The following is a 16475-nucleotide window of genomic DNA, read 5'->3' as shown; positions in this document are numbered from 1 at the left end:
GAAAGTGCCAGAGCCCTGCTAGGTGTCCTGCCTCAGAGGAGATTGTGAGGCTGATGAGAGAAAGAGCGCAGAGTTTCTTTTAAAGCAGCCCGCAGTGTAATCAGCTGACTGCTTTGTTCCTCCCGATGCTGATTTTCTTCTGTGTCTCCCCATTCAGCTGTCCGGCTGTGGCATTGTCTACTGCAGGACCAGAGAGGCTTGCGAACAGCTGGCGATAGAGCTCAGTTATAGGGGGGTGAACGCCAAGGCTTACCATGCAGGTAAGGGGCACGTAGGCCACGTGGTCTTCTTCACCCTCAGAGGCCTCTTAGTGGGTCTCTTGTTCCTTATGGATCCTGGATAATCAGGTGGTCTGTCATCTTTTTCCAGATACCCACACAAAGCTAAGGTGATTCACTTAAATTCACAGAAGGGAGTGTAGACACGAATGAGGTCTAAAATGAGAATTGTGACTCCTGAATTCTCTTTCTCACCTTCTGCCCACTCGGCAGCAGGTGATGAGTTTTTATAAGCTCGGGTATTGGTGTTGTGAAAAGAGCATAGGCTGTGGAGGCCAGTGGACTTTGGTTTGAAGCGTGGCTCTAACATTGATTGAGTGCTCTGTGCCACACACAGGCTAGGGGCTTTACATTTCTTAGCTCAGGCTCAGTGAGGTTAAGTGCTTGGCCCAAGATCATACAGCTGGTAACTGATGGATTCAGGATGTGTGTACAGTGCCCAGCAGAGTGTCAAACCCAAGGTAGACCCCAAGGGAAACCCAGGGGAAATGTGAATTTCCTTCCCTGCCTTCTCCTCCCTTGCAGGGCTGAAGGCTTCTGAAAGAACACTGGTGCAGAATGAGTGGATGGAGGAGAAAGTCCCTGTAATTGTTGCAACCATTAGCTTTGGGATGGGAGTGGACAAAGCTAACGTCAGGTGAGCTCTGGTTCTTGTCTTACCTTCCTGGTCAGGGCCTGGCTCAGGGTGGGCTGCCTAGTGCTCTGCCTAGAGGACCAGGGCCATAGGCTCCTTCTAGGGCCGGAGGGGAAGGAGGCCCCAGGAAGGAGTCCCTCATGCACAGCCCAAATGCTGACAGTTCCTGTGCAGCCTGCTCCCCAGCAACTGCACAGCAGGATTCTGCCATCCCCCACGAGAGGGGGCAGCACACACATTGTCAGGCTCATCCATTAACACAGGCCTGTTTGCGCACATTTTAGCAGATGGACTCTGTGAGAGGGTGGGATGAACTATCCTAAATTGCTCCCTGTGGGAAGTCAGAGGCAAAGATTTCATTCCTGGCATTCCTTGTTACTGCTTACTAACAGTCTAGAAGAGACGGGTGCATCCCAGCCTCCTAGCCCCACACTGGCAACTGTTGAGAAGTCTTTTGCTTCTAGCCATGCCTGGCCTTCCAGAGACATTTTGGGCTACAGCCTGGAGCCCTTTGCTCTGATTAACACCAACAGTAACGCCTTGTATGATTTACAGAGCACTTTTGTGTATATGGTCTTGTTAAGCCTCACCGTGGCCCTGAGTTGGTCAGGGTAGGACTTAGTCTATGCACTAAATTTGAGAGAATACAGACTTTGGAATCAGAGTTTGAACCCTGAGTCAGCTGTGTCTTGTTAGGGGACAACTTTGAAGTCAGACACTCCTAGGCTCAAATCCTAGCTCTACTGTCTCCTTGCCGTGTCACCTTGTACAAATTTACCTCTCTGAATCATCTAGTTCATTGTCTATAAAATGGGGCTACCTCCCGTGATGACGACGGTAAAAATTAAATGAGGCAACTGTATACACTGGCTCATAGTAGGTCTTTAATAAATGTATCCCTTTTCTTCTTCAAAAAGGTTATAAAGACTTTTTCAAGGTTGTGCAGCTCAGAAGTGGCCTAATCTTGTTCCTTTAAGTCTAATATTTTTTCTACTGTGCCTCTGACTGTGAGGTTTGTTTGATTTCTCATATGTGCTGGGATTGGCCCCTTAACTCTGCTGTGGCCTCTACACTGGGCTGTTCCATGGCAAGGAGGCCTGCTGATGGACCGCAGGTGTCCTAGCCACACTTGCTCTGGGACCCTCTCTCTGCCTCTCCACCTGCTAGCCTTCCCATTCCTGGTCACTGGGAGAGGCCTGCTCTGCTGACTCAGAATCACTCCTCCCCTCAGCTCGTCCACCACATCTCATGCTGCTTGTCCCTTTGGATCCTGCAGGTTTGTCGCCCACTGGAATATTGCTAAGTCTATGGCTGGGTACTACCAAGAGTCTGGCCGGGCAGGCAGGGACGGGAAGCCTTCCTGGTGCCGTCTCTATTACTCCAGGAATGACCGGGACCAAGTCAGCTTCCTGATCAGGAAGGAAGTAGCGAAACTCCAGGTAAGTCCCGGGCAGTAGGAGCCCTTTCTGTCCAAACCCGCCACTCCGATTTCACACATCTTATTTCTGAACCCAGATGGAACTTCTGTAAGCGAGAGGGGGTGCTCCTGGGCCTAGAAGGTATAGCAAGAGGGGAATGGTGTGTTGGTGGATAGGCAGCTTGCAACAAGCTAGGTTAGACTTTTTTGTTTGTATTTAATTGATCTTAATAGTCTTTTGTGTGCATGTTACTTTACATAGTCAAGATCAATCCTGCCTTTTTTTAGTTAGCATTTTACATAAGCATTTTCCCATATCATCTTTTTTTTTGTTAGCCTTTTTTTTTTTTTTTTTTTTTTTTTACTGGTTATACATTCTTTGTAGAGAGCCTAGACACAGACCGATGTATATAAGGGAACTTGGTGAATGATTGGTAGCATGTAAATCAATAGGAAAAATGGGGGTTGGCCCTGTGGCCGAGTGGTTAAGTTCACGTGCTCCGCTTCGGCAGCCCAGGGTTTCACCGGTTCGAATCCTGGGCACGGACATGGCACCGCTCGTCAGGCCATGCTGAAGCAGCATCCCACATGCCACAACTAGAAGGACCCACAACTAAAAATACACAACTATGTACCGGGGGGCTTTGGGGAGAAAAAGGAGAAATAAAATCTTTAAAAGAAAAAAACAAGAAAAGGGTGAACTGTTGAATAATTGGCGCTGGGAAAAGATAAAATTAGATCCCAACCTCCCATACCATACACATATGAATCACAGGTGGATTAAAGACTTCAAAAAACTGTAAAATTGTGGGAGAGTATTTTATAGCCTTGAGAAAGGGGAGAGTATGTCAAGATTTTAAAAATGGAAACCATCAAAGAAGACATGCTCTATCTGACTAAAAGGAAAGACATTTCTATATAATGAGAGACACCATAAACAAAGTGAAAAAATGAGCCATTGTTGGGGAAGATACTTGCAATGTACATAACTGACTGAATATATAGAGAACTCCTACAGGTAAACAAGTAGAAGGCAAACAACTGCGTGGGCAAAAGTATGAATTTCACAGAAGAAGAAACCAGAATATCTAATAAATGTATAAACTGATGCTCGACTTCCCTTAGGAACCACAGAAATGCAAATTAGACAGCAAGCTATCATTTTACACTCATCAGATTGGCAAAAATGTAAAACATCTTTATAATCACTATTGACAGGGGTTTGGGGAAAGGAGGATAACCTGGTGTGACTGCTTTGAAGGGAGACCAGAGGTGATGCGTCTAAGTGGAGGACACTGGTGCTCTGCCATTCAGTAATTCCACTTCTAGACAGGCACGTTGTGACGTCAACAAGGATGCACACATACAAGGGTGTCCAGGGATGTCTGCTGCAACACCATCATAATGAAATTGAACTCCTCCTCTGGAGGGTCTTGGATAAGTAAAGAGTGGGTTTGTGACACAGTGAAATGGTCTAGAGCAGTTAAAAATGACACAGTAAATCTACATGTAGCAACATGGCTAAATGCCCCTGAAGCATGATGTGTGAAGAAGCACGTTACAAAAGAATATGTGTAGACTTTTGTTGAAAAGAAAGATTGAACACGGGTACTTATTTCTGATCTCCACTGAAATGACAATAAAAGGACCAAAAAATTATAAACTCATAACAACAAGGAGAGCAGGAGAGAAGACACCAGCATGTGGAAATGTCAACAAATGTCTGCCTAGTAAACCTCCAAGAGTACTAGAAATCTACTAGAATTCATAAGAAAACCTGACAAGGTGGCTGAATATAAGAGAAATATTTTGAAAATCTGTAGCTTTTCTTCACATTACCATAAATACCTAGGAATGGAAATGAAAAAATGTTTAATTTGTAAGAACAAAACGTATAAAATACCTAGAAAGAAATGTTACAGGCTATTAACAGGAGACTTTTTTTTTTAAAGCTTCCTGGTTGATTTTAATATGCAGCCAGGAAGGAGAACCACTGATTTAGATGAAGAAAACTAAAATCTCATTGAAAGAAAACAAGTTCTGAACAGGTACAGGAACTGGGTGGGAAGATGTAGTTTTACATATCTTAAATCCTCCTCAAAGTTAATATAAATATTTAGTGAGGTTCCAGTTGAAATCCCAAAAGAGTTTTATTGGGTAGTGGAATGTTAGAATTTATATGCAAGAATAAGTAGCCAAAAATAGCCAGTAAAAGCATGAAAAAGAAGAATGAGGGGGCCTTGCTAACCCAGTATCAGAACATGCTGTAATGCCACTGTACTCAAATCTATATAATCCAGTAACAATCAATGGAACACATGAGAGAATTAGAAATAGGTCCCAGAATATGTGAGAGTTTAATATTTGATGAAGCTGATAGTTCCACTTAATGGAAAAGAATGGGTTTTCCATTAGGTAATGCTTACACAATAGGCTATCCCTCTGGAATCTAATAAAAGTGCCCCATTTTACACCTTATATAAAAGACAGATTAAGGACCTACATGTAAAAAATAATCAATATTTTGTAAGAAAATTTAGTCTATAATCTAGGGCTAGAGATACTTACTTTGTAATGAGAATTAGAAATCCAGAAAGCTATCTTTTAAAAAAATTGAGTATAGAAAAAATTCTTAAGTTTCTATAAATCCTGCTATGGGAAAAATTTATGCAAAAGATACCATAAACAAAGTCAATAGATAAATAGTAGATCTGGAAAAATATTTACTATAGAAGGCAAACCAAAGGTTAAAGTTGAAAATAGAGAGCTTTTACCAATTGACAAGGAAAAACAAAGGATATGAAAAGAAAGTTCCCAGAAAAACTCATCCACATGGCATGTGCAGGGATGTCCAAATTCAATAGTAATCAGATAAATGCAAATAAAAGTAAAGTGATTTGACACACATGTAAAAGAGTCTAACACCTGTGGCTGGTGGGCATGTACAGGAAAGAGTGCCTACACTTTGCCGAGAGAAAAATGGTTATGGTCTTTTGGGGGAAGCAATCTAGCAATATCTAATAAACGTTAAAATACAGGTAACCTTTGACTCAGATATCGTATTTCTGGGACCCAATCCCGTGAAATAAAAGGGTCAGTGCAGGGGGCCTGCCCAGTGGTGCAGCGGTTAAGTTCGCACGTTCCGCTTCGGCTGCCTGGGGTTCGCCGGTTCGGATCCTGGGTGCAGACATGGCACCGCTTGACAAGCCATGCTGTGGTAGGCGTCCCACATATAAAGTAGAGGAAGATGGGCACAGATGTTAGCTCAGAGCCTGTCTTCCTCAGCAAAAAGAGGAGGATTGGCAGCCGATGTTAGCTCAGGGCTAATCTTCCTAAAAATAATTAATTAAAAATATTTTTTTGAAAAAGAGTCAGTGCGTAAGCTCATGTGCTCCACAGCCTGTATGGCAGAATTGTTCATGAGGACAGAAAATGGGGAACAAACCAAATATCCAGCAACGAGGAGTGAAGAAATTACGGTCCATACTCACCATAGGGTAACAGGCGTAGCCAAGGGCCCAGGAAAGCTCCTATGTTGCTTTAAACAAAAACCCATTTATTACTGTTTGACATTATAGATTTGCTTATTCTCTATCTGCTCTGTTGAAATGTGAGTTCCATGAGAGCAGGGACGTTTTGTTTCCTGTGTATCTGTGTGCCTAGATCAGTGCTGTTAACATAGTAAGTTCTCAATGAAGGTTTATTGAATAAATGAATGAATGGGGAGAGAAGGTGAATGAAAGGAGGGATTGGGAATACATGGGCCAAGAATGATAGTCTGCCATTAACTAAAGGGACATGATTAACTGGTCTCTTTTATCTGAAATTCAAAATCAGACAAGGAAAAGATTTTGGTAAGGTGATTGGATTGGGTATAAGGTGTTTATTTAAAACTTACATGATGAATTACAAGAACTCGTGCTGGGCTCATCACTGAGACATCTGAGATCATTTGAGATAAAGAGAAGAACTAGAAAGCTTCCAGTGAGGTGATATATGAAGGACCGGAAGCCGCAAGAGCATCAGTTTTCTCCATTCTAATACCAGAAACAAGATAACAATGAACTAGCGCCTTCAAATTCTGGGTTTTTTTTTTAGGAAGATTAGCCCTGAGCTAACTACTGCCAATCCTCCTCTTTTTGCTGAGGAAGACTGGCCCTGAGCTAATATCCGTGCCCATCTTCCTTTATTTTATACGTGGGACGCCCACCACAACATGGCGTTTGCTAAGCAGTGCCATGTCCACACCCAGGATCAGAACTGGTGAGCCCCGGGCCACCGAGAAGTGGAACGTGCGAACTTAACCGCTACACCACTGAGCCAGCCCCTCAAATTCTAAATAAACCATTTCCAATCTAGAATTTTCTACCCAGCCAACCAGTTAAGTGTGTAGATAGGACAAACACATTTTCAGACACGAAGTTTTAAAAAACTTCCTCTTGTGGAGAAGCTACTAAAGGATGTTTGTTCTCCACCACAGAGACAGTAAACCGAGAAAGGAGATGGAGATCCGCCCCAGGGCAAGGCAGAGGGCGTGTCCTAGGACGTCAGTGAAGGGTGGTCTCAGAGAGACAGCTGGGCACCAGGCCTGGAGAACAGCGTTCCAGATTGAACCAGGGCAACAGAAGGTTCCAGGAAGGAAGTTTCCAAAAATAATAGTGGAAACCTGCCATCTTTGGCCTCTATTGAATGTATTTTTCACTATGTCAGAACATTTGGGGGTGAATTAGTGATAAACTGAGATCTAAGTAAATGAAAAAACAAAGCAGCTATTAATTTCAGGGAAGCAAAGTTGTACAAGAAAGGATATATGGTCATAGGAAATGTAAAAATGTAATCATGTGGTTTAGCTCCAAACAATGTTGACATAGTCATAATAAGGAAAATTATGGTTTAAGAAGAAATTGTGTCATAAACGTTGGGAGAATGGGGGTAGAGGAAGGATATGTATTTGTGTGCATTTGGGAGGTGGGCCTGGTTCACCTTCCTGAAGGAGAGAGTCATTAGATAAATATCTCAGATATCAGTGTCTATTATGTTTTCTTTACTTTTTGATGATTTTTTTAATTTCACAATTTTTTAAAAGGAAAATTTGACAAATAAGACATGTACAGAAAGGCAAATAATGCATAATTCCAACACTCAGAAGTAATCACTGTTTACGTTCTAGTGTATATCCTTCCGTGTGCGCATAGGTATATATGTTCCTGCATATGGAAGCCCACACACTTGTGCGTGTATTTCCTACTATTACATTAGGTCGTACTGTACAGTGGTTCCCAGATGCCACTCCCTGGGCCCTGTGCATGGGAATCTCTTGAGCAGCTTTTTGAAAATATAAACTCCCAAAAGCTCCAGTTCCAGAAAGTTCAATTCGGTAGTCTGGTTGTGGGCCTCAGGTCAGTCCTTTAAAGTTACCCAGGTGATTCTGAGGCATGGAAAGCTTTGGGGATACTGTTTTGTAAATCGCTTTCTTATTGTCATTTGATATTTTTCTCATCATTTTTTGAGCTACACAGTAGTCCAACTATGTAAGGCTTTTGCTAAATGGTCATTTCTTGTCTCCAGGAGAAGAGAGGGAACAAAGCATCTGATAAAGCTGCTGTTGTAGCCTTTGATGCCCTGGTGAGCTTCTGTGAAGAACTGGGGTGAGTGACATTTCGTATGTGGAGCAAAGTGTCAGTTCATCTTTTCCTTCCCTAGCACCCACTAGTCAACCAGCTAACATAGGGCAGCTCTTGGGCCACCAAGGGACCCCTGCCTGCCAAAGGCCATTGTGTGGGGATGTGACATTGTGAGGATGTCCTTTCAGGCAGCGTGGAAGTCAGTACCCTTCCATTTTTCTGTGGAAGGCCCCAGAAACTCTTGGCAGTGGGAGGACTTGTTCAGTATTTTGAATGGTCATCCATCCACCCTGCTCCACCGTATCTGGAATGGCTGGTCCCATGAATGACTCGGTCCTGAGTCCTGTGACCAGTTCTGAGCCATTGGCATTGTGGTCATCACATGCCACTGAGCTGGACCACTGGCTTCACTTGAGTCTTACCAGGTGACTCGTATCTTAGACGCTTATCATTCTTATCTCAGACCCACACAGGCATGTGACCCACCTTCTCTCTTGGTGGGAGGTAATACACTTGGAGAGAAATCAACTTTTCTAACAGAATACCAGCCTGCCCACATGGAACCCACTTAGCGATTTTATCTGCATCTGCTGGTGGTGGGGGCCATGAAAGAGCCTGATAGCTGCTCAATGACAGGCAAGTTGTGGTATGGCGGGTTCTGGGCATGAGCAGCTGTGAGTGTGCTGTGTGAGGGATGTCCAGGAGGATTCTGGACAGGCGGGGAGCACTTTGCATTTGTGCAGCCCTTTGGTCCAAAAAGCTCTTTGATTCGTTGATCTCATTGGTCAGTTCTCATTGGACAACCCTGTGAGGTAGATGAGGCAGAAATGATTGCTTCAGACCTAGAGCTGAACAGACCAAGGACCAGAGAAGTCATGGTCACAAAGCTCACAGTAGACAGACTCCACTAATCCTAGATCTCCTGATTTTCAGTGACGTGCATATTTGCATACACACTTGCCATCTTGGTTTTTGCAAGTCTAGATTCTTGAAGCGTGGAGCTGATTAAGTATGTGGTACTGGTGTTTAGCAGATGTTTGGGGCTCTCCTCTGGAAACCAGAGGCACTTATTTGGGCCATGTATTTTGATTCCTACCTCCTGCTATTCACCAAGGAGTCAGTGGACTGAGGCTGTTTCCTTCTCCAAGCAGCCATCTCTCATTTGGCCTCTGTGATACGACCACGCCCAGCTGAGGTGGTTGGCTGCAGTGCCAGGAGCACCCCTGCCCACAGCCATTGCAACCAGAGCCCTTTTCAGGCACTAGTACAGGGAGCTGCTAAATTAGGCCGCCTTAGGCTCCTTGAGCAAAGTGCTCATAATGAAAGGGCCAAGTGTCCTTGCTAGTTGTTACAGTCCCCTACACTGGAAATAACCCTGGCTGGGTTCTTGTCTGGGATGAGTCTGAGGCTCTGTAGGCCTGTCCGGAGGGTTAGTTCTGCCATATCCCAAGAGGCTGCAGCAGCTCTCCAAGCAAGGGGACAGGTCCTCCTAAGGGCCTCTGCCTTTATTTCTCCTGTCTCATACCAGGGAGCTTGGGCTCCCATAGTGCACTGGGGGGTCCAGGCATCTGTGGCCTCTTGTTGCCCCATGTGCGCCTCATCTCCCTTATCTCATTTGCTACAGGGTTTCAGATTCCAGGACTTCCAGGCCCTGGGATGGAATAAACACTGCTGGTATAGCTGGATTTGAAGTTGCCCTTTGAGTAAAAGGAAATGTTTCTTTATTGTATAAATGGGTATAGCATGAAGAAAAAGCTCCTTCCCCACCAGATATTTGTCCCTTTTCTAAGAATAGTCCTGGTTTGAGGTTGAAGTTGAAGCAGCTGTTTGCTGAGGGCGGGCACCTGGCAGTGAGGGACAGGCCACTTTGGTGGCTTTGGTAGAAGCGAGTACATTTCTACAGAAGCAGTGTGGTAGGGTCTGGGGTACCTGGTGGCTGTGGGACCCTGTGAGGGATACCTGGGCACCTCTGGGACCAACAGAAGAGATACTCGGTTCAGTATGAATGAGGCCAGGGTGGGGCACCCAGCACTTTTCCTCCCGTCTCTGCAGGCAGCTCCTCTCTCCGAGTTATGGCCATGAAAAAGAAGTGTTTGATTATTCATGACAGGGCATTTTATCTTTTAGTGTCAAAAGGGATAGTAATTAGTTTCGAAGCATCCTCTGGGCTAGAGGCCCTGGCACCTTGTCTGAGATGAGAGCACAGCTTTGTGTTCAGGCCTCAATTGAACCGGGCTTGATCGTCTCCTGGTGTTTCTGGGCTGGGGTAGCCAACAGGCCAGCCTCCTCCTGTTTAACCATCTGTTTGCTCATTTGTTCCTTCATTTATTCAGCCAGCAAATATTGATTGATGCTGACTCTGTGCCAGGCACACTGGTCATGGGAGATACAATGGTGAGCACAAAGAGACCTATCCCTTGCTTTGATGGTGCTTGGTCCAGTGGGGAAGACAGGCACTTATCAGATAATCACAAAGAAAATGTATAATTCCAGACTATTGAAGGGGCTTTGAAGAAAAGGTACATGGTTTTTTGAGAGTATATGACAGGTAGCCCCCTTTGTGGCCCCAAGAAAGTCAGGTCATGAGTCTTCATACTGGTTGACGTCAAGTGGAGAGAGTAAACCAAATACAATAGCAAACAAGATGAGAAGCAAAACCGTGGCAATGAATAAGATGATGACTGCCAGGGCCCCCTTGTCCCAGGGGTTCTCCCAGAACTCATCATTCCAGGTGAGGTTCTGCTTTGTTATCAGTTTGTCCATGCGAACCTAGAAAAGAAGGGACAGAGGCCCTGAGTACAGGGGCCTTTCCAAGGCCCTGTCCCAGGCGCTACTCTCTACCCCCCAACTGTGCCCTCTGGAGCAATCTCAGAGAACAGCTGGCCCACCTGTGCACCTGGTGGACACTGCAGGGATGGCGGGTCTTTGGGCTCATTGCCTCCAGCAAGCGGCAAATGGACTTTCCTCCTCTATAGAAATAGGAACAGGGACTGGCATCAAGAGAGGGGGCCCTTGGATTCTTCCTGGAGGCTGCCTCTGGATTCTCCAGTCCTTTCCTAAACAGCCCTGGTGTGAGCAAGGACTTTCTCCCCCATTCCTGATACCTACTCGGCTAGAATCTAAAAAGCACTGCTCTAGATCCTTCCTGTTTCTCCTGCCAAACCTTTGGGAAGCATTTTGAGAGATCAGCGTAGGAGCTGGGGAGTGGACTGACTCGAGCTGAGACCTCAGTCACCTTCCTTAGAAGCAGCTGAAAACAGGAGGACTGACTAACCTTGAAACATAGCTCAACTCAGCAGGCTGCGAGCCTGTGCGGAGTACAGGAGTAACGGCAGAGTGAACGGAGTCGTGGAAGGAGTCGTTACCTGGTTCTGCTGTTAACACTCCCGTCTCCTAAGAACAGGCGGATCAGGGAATGCTTCAGGCCCCACGCTTTGCGGGGCTTGAGCTGAAGAGGCACCAGGTGACCAGAGCTGCACCCTGACTTGAAGAAGCGACTGTTGGGGGGACAAAAGTGTACGCATTGCCAAGTGGCCCTGACCAGACCTCATTGCTGTCACCAGAGCAAAGAGAGGTGGGCTAGGGCCCGTTGCCTAGCAACTGCTATTCCCTTTCTGCCTTTCATACTTACCCCCTCAGCTGTGTTCTGCCCTTTTGTGATGTCGTTTTGGGGGGCTGCTCAGGGCACGTGTGTTGAGGTGTCCTCGCTGAGAGAAGTCAGACTTGGGGTGGGTGGGGACAGAGGTAGATCCGCCTCACCCGTGGCTGGGTCCGGCCCCTCCTCTCTGTCTAGATGACTTGTCGACTGAAAGGCCCTGCCTGGAGCTTGGGAAGCCCTGGGGCAGAAACTGCCACACAGGCTGCCCCCTTCCTGTGGTGCCAGGTAAATGATTAACTGCAGCTCCTGCTGGCACCTCCTGGAACTACTTTCTGTGTTGAAGCGTTTGTCACCCTTGAGGCCCCGGGTTCCTGCAGAGGCCTAACTTCTCCCTCGGTGCCTTTGTCTGCCTCTCAGGCACAGCCTCAGCTGCTTCGTGTGCTTGGTTCCTACCCACTGGTTGATAGGGCAGCTAGGAAGAGGGAATGGAGCCTGTGTGTCCTGGCATTTGAAACCTAGTGGCCACCATTGCTCCTTTAAAAGATAGGATGCGAGTGCCTGTGGTGGCTGGGAACTGCGTGAGGTGCTGCGTGTCCAGTGGTGAACCAAGAGAGCAGTAGTGAACCCAAGAGGGCAGGCCCTGCCCTCCCAGAGCTTACATTCTGGTGTGCCGGTCTTTAGCCTTCTTTGTAGAATCTCTAGGAGCTTTTCTAAGTGCCTGTGTCCAAGCTCCACCTCATATCACTTGCGTCCGTCTCTGGGCATATCGGAGCCCTGTGCTTTGTAACATGCCAGGTGATTCTAATGTGCAGCCAGGGTTGGAGACAGATGATGAGCAAGCCAGTAAAGTCCTTCTTAACTATCATGGGCTTAATTGACCCCTGGCTTACCTGATGCTTCCCAGTTCCTTCTGTAAAACACACTGACTAATACTTGGCCTGCTAAATGCTCCCAGCCAGTGGGCTGGTCTCTAATATACCCTTGTACTTCCGCTTCATCAGTGAAGTTGGATGCTTATCAAGAGTCAGCTGTTTGTTCCCAAACCTGTTTGTGGCAGTTGTACTTGTTGTAATTACATAATTGCACTTAACATGACATAAAAAATGAAACAGCAGTAATAGCCGAAACCCCAATTTTACAGCTAGGCAACAGGCGCGGAAGTTAAGTAACTTACCAAAGGTCATACAGCTAGGAAGTAACTGCGTCGGGGTTTGAACCCAGCTGTTCACCTGCGCCACACTCTGAGCTCTGAGGCTTTGAGCTGTATCTCAGAGTGAGTGCAGCGAGAGAGTTGTTTTTATAAACATGTATTTGACCACTTTGGAATGACTTCGGAATGACTCAAATGATAATCCTGTCGAAATAGATGTGGACAAGACAACTGTAAACATTTTGTAAAAATCCAGAAGGATTTCACACTCAGATTTCTTTGCAGATATATTTAAGTTCTTATTCAGCTTTAAAGAAATGTAAAATTTAGTCAATAGATAATGTAGGAGCTCTGGTCAATAAACCCACACAGAGAAAAGACCCTGGCGTGACGTCAAAAAGATTGGCCAAGGATTTGCAATAACTTGGATGGACCTTGAGGGAATTATGTTAAGTGAAATAAGCCAACGAGAGAAGGATAATCTGTGTATGACTCCACTCATATGAGGAATTTAAAATTATGGACTAAGAACAGTTTAGTGGATACCAGGGGAAAGGTGGGGTGGGGGGTGGGCACAAAGGGTGAAGTGGTGCACCTACAACATGACTGACAAACATTAACGTACAACTGAAATTTCACAAGATTGTAACCTATCATTAACTCAATTTAAAAAAAAAAAGATTGGTCAAGGAATGTGCATGAGTGTGTTTCCATTTAAAATGAGATGCGTAGAGAATGTATGTCATATACACAAAAGTTATTTTAACCGACTTTTTCAATTAACCGCTGGCCCCAATCAGAAAATTCTACTGAAATGATCACCATGAAGAGCATGTGGAGGGAAGTGGGAGGGAATGCTGTTGGTACCTGTGGCATAGCCTGGCCTGGGGGCTGAGGGGATTCCCCTGTGAGGAGTGGTGTTGAAGTTGAGACGTGAAGGCCATGTAAGGGCATTAGGGGACAGTGTTTGGCAGGCAGCAAGTCCCTAGGAGAGTGAGAAAACTGTTTTTAAGGACAAAATTTGTCCTCAGTTTTTTATGGTCTGGAATTAGTATTACCCATAAGCAAATATGTCATCATGAAGATTTTTATTGTAGGTTGCTTTGAAATGTTAATGTTTGAGAAGACTCTTTTGTATGCTCTCTGCCAAGTTTTGCTATGAGATTCTTGCTCCGGTAGCCTTGCTGTAGTTTCTGATAAGGCTTGATATACAGACGTAAAATGCACAGATCTTAAGAGTAGAGTGAAACCCTTTTGAGGAACTGAGAGACCACTATGTGGTGGAGCCGAGGCCACAGGCTGGGAGGCACGAAGAGGCTGGTAAGATCAGCTCAGAGACTGGCTCGGACGCTGCTACAGTGACCACAGGCAAACGTTGATTAGCTTGGTCCAGGGTGGCATGGCAGCCAGAGTCAGCCAGATGGTCTCTGAGGCTCGGACAGCCTGTCGGCCACACCTTCCATGGCCACCAGCATCTTGCTGTACCTCTCTGTTTATTCTTTACCACAGGGGGAATTACTGCCTCCTCTCTATGCCCATCTTCCCCAGAGAAGACCCATGCCCCGAGTTTACCAAGCTGCTGTCATCCTGGAGCAGATCTGGTTTGTTAAGCTGAGTAGAGTTGAAGCCTACTCAGGACTTGGCCCGAAAGCTGGGAAGAGCCATTGGTGATGGGGCTCAGTGTGTGCCAATTTACCATGGAGTGGGAAGCAGTAAGCCTTCTGAGGGCAGGGACAGCATCTTATTTGGACTCAGCAGTGAGATACTGCCTGGGCTGGAGGAGGAAAATGTGAATGACTCGGCCAGTCAGCCTGTCGGTGTTGAGGGCTGCCCGTGTCCCTGCCTCTTGGCAGCTGGACCAGGGAGCCAGAATCTTTTCTAGCAAAGAGACTCAGCCTCAGCCACCCCGAGGAAGGGACATTCTTGATGCTGATGAAAACTTGCTTAAGGAAAGGTCCTCTGGGAATTGGGCTGCTGCCCTGTTGGAGCATCTCCTGAACTGAGGGCTTCCTGGGGTGCTGGGACTGAAAAGAGCAGTGCTTCCCATCCGGTCCCTCCCACCTCCCTCTGTTGTTCCTCTGGGAGGGAGACCTAGTTGGGCCTCACCCCAGCTCTTACCTCTTGGGCCCCACCCACTCCTAGGAAGGTTATTTTGAGATAGAGTTTGGGGTGTGGCTGTTTGGGATCTGGGGTTGGCTGATGGAAGATAATGGAATCAGAGCCTTATCTGTCCTGCACCTGGGAGGCCTGGGGCCCTGGGTGTGGTGAGCAGGAGCTCTGGAGTGCACAGGCTGGGCCCAGAGGCTGGCTCTGCCACTTTTGAGCTGGTTGAACTTAGGTAAGTTACCTAGTGTCAGCTAAGGCTCATTTTGCTCATCTCTAAAATGGGGATAATAATGGGATCTGCAGCATTGAGGTTGTTGTGATAATTAAATGAATTTATCTGCTATCAAAATGCTTCAAACAATGCCTGAGCACGCATAGGCCCACAGTGAATTTTAGCTATCTTTATCATCGTCACCATCTTCATTATTATTACTGTGATTATTGTCATCATTATTATTCTGAAACCCATTCTTTTGTGGTGGTGGAGCGGAGGGTACAGGCAGATTCTTGAATTTCTTTTCTTTTGTGTGAAAGCACTTCTCTGGGTCTTCAACCCAAACCAAACCTGTCAGACGAGTCCATGGACACCAAGAAGTGAAACCAGCCCAAGAACGAAGAGCCTCTCCCTCCTGGCTACCAGCTGGAGCTGGGGGGAGTAGCAGGGGCCATCATCCCCTCTCCACTCCCTGTTTTCTGGGGTAGCCGGTGCTCTGCCCCCAGGCTGCGCAGGCCAGGATGACAGAGGCATGTAAAAAATGCAAACCTCTTTTTTTTTTTTATTGAGTTAATGATAGGTTACAATCTTGTGAAATTTCAGTTGTACATTAATGTTTGTCATTCGTGTTGTAGGTGCACCACTTCACCCTTTGTGCCCACCCCCCACCCCACCTTTCCCCTGGTAGCCACTAAACTGTTCTCTTAGTCCACAAAAAATGCAAACCTCTTTATGGCTCTGGGGGACCAGTGGGGAAGAAGGGGGAGGGACCACGGGAGCCTCCTGCCTCCCCTACCCTCATTCCTGGGGTGGTAGCTCTACCTGGAAAGTTCTCTGGAAGAGAAAATAAACTGAAGGGAGAGAGGCAGGGAGGTCTCACATTTCAGCAGGACCAGCCCTTAAAATGGGTCCGTGTTGCTCTGGGTCAGTCCCTTGTGTAGAAGGGCAAATAATGACGACAGTTTATATCTACAGAGCTCATAGGTATGCCCAGCACTGTGTCAAGTGCTGGATGGAGGTCATCCTAGTTTATCCTCACAAGCCTACCCCAGGAGGCAGTTACCAGGATGAGCCCCACCTCACAGGGGAGGAAACATGGCTCGGTGAGGTGAGGTGGAGTCACTAACCTGCGTTCACACAGCTGATGAGTGGCAGGGCGAGGATTTGCACCTGGACAGTCTGGCACACAAAGGCGGAAAGGGCGAAGGGGTCAGGATGCAGGTTAGGGATGATACTAGGGGCCTGACCTCTCTTCTCTTACTCCAGAAGTTTGAGAAGACCCGGTGGCCTGAGCCTGCTAGTGTGGAGTGTGCAGGCTACAGATAATGGGAGTGGAAACTGTTAAGGGGTGTTCCCAAGCCCAGCACCTGCCTCCTCACTGCAGAGTGGGCATCTGGGAGCCAGAGTTTGTTAGTATCTAGTGCTCGACAGGAAGTTCACTGCATGCCTCCCCT

The 16475-nt window shown here is 46.5% G+C and overlaps 2 protein-coding genes across 11 annotated transcripts in view; one reads left to right on the top strand and one right to left on the bottom strand.

Moving 5' to 3' along the window:
* Positions 1 to 16475, top strand: part of RECQL5 (RecQ like helicase 5) — a 34586-nt gene that overhangs the window by 3606 nt on the left and 14505 nt on the right. For all 5 annotated transcript variants that reach the window (XM_070483644.1, XM_070483643.1, XM_044745734.2 and 2 more), the window contains 4 exons: positions 158 to 260; positions 804 to 915; positions 2189 to 2351; positions 7898 to 7977. In XM_070483644.1, coding sequence (XP_070339745.1) covers positions 158 to 260; positions 804 to 915; positions 2189 to 2351; positions 7898 to 7977 — 458 coding nt within the window. The remainder of the gene's footprint in view (positions 1 to 157; positions 261 to 803; positions 916 to 2188; positions 2352 to 7897; positions 7978 to 16475) is intronic.
* On the bottom strand, positions 7984 to 13273 carry ERLN (endoregulin). 6 transcript variants are annotated; one of them, XM_044745742.2, is made up of 3 exons: positions 11319 to 13272; positions 10842 to 10922; positions 7984 to 10722 (listed from the first exon to the last, which is right to left on the bottom strand). In XM_044745742.2, exon 3 carries the CDS (start codon positions 10714 to 10716, stop codon positions 10534 to 10536), a length of 183 nt encoding a protein of 60 aa, XP_044601677.1. In that variant the 5' UTR covers positions 10717 to 10722; positions 10842 to 10922; positions 11319 to 13272; the 3' UTR covers positions 7984 to 10533. The 6 variants fall into 6 exon arrangements, with proteins under 6 accessions (XP_044601677.1, XP_044601675.1, XP_070339751.1 ...); XM_044745740.2 differs by lacking the exon at positions 10842 to 10922 and having other exon boundaries at positions 11228 to 13273; XM_070483650.1 differs by lacking the exon at positions 10842 to 10922 and having other exon boundaries at positions 12726 to 13273.

This window comes from Equus asinus, chromosome 13 (assembly GCF_041296235.1).
Source record: "Equus asinus isolate D_3611 breed Donkey chromosome 13, EquAss-T2T_v2, whole genome shotgun sequence".
Classification (NCBI taxonomy): Eukaryota; Metazoa; Chordata; class Mammalia; order Perissodactyla; family Equidae; genus Equus; species Equus asinus.
Note: the sequence above shows the minus strand (reverse complement) of the source record. Positions and strands in the feature narration are given on the sequence as shown.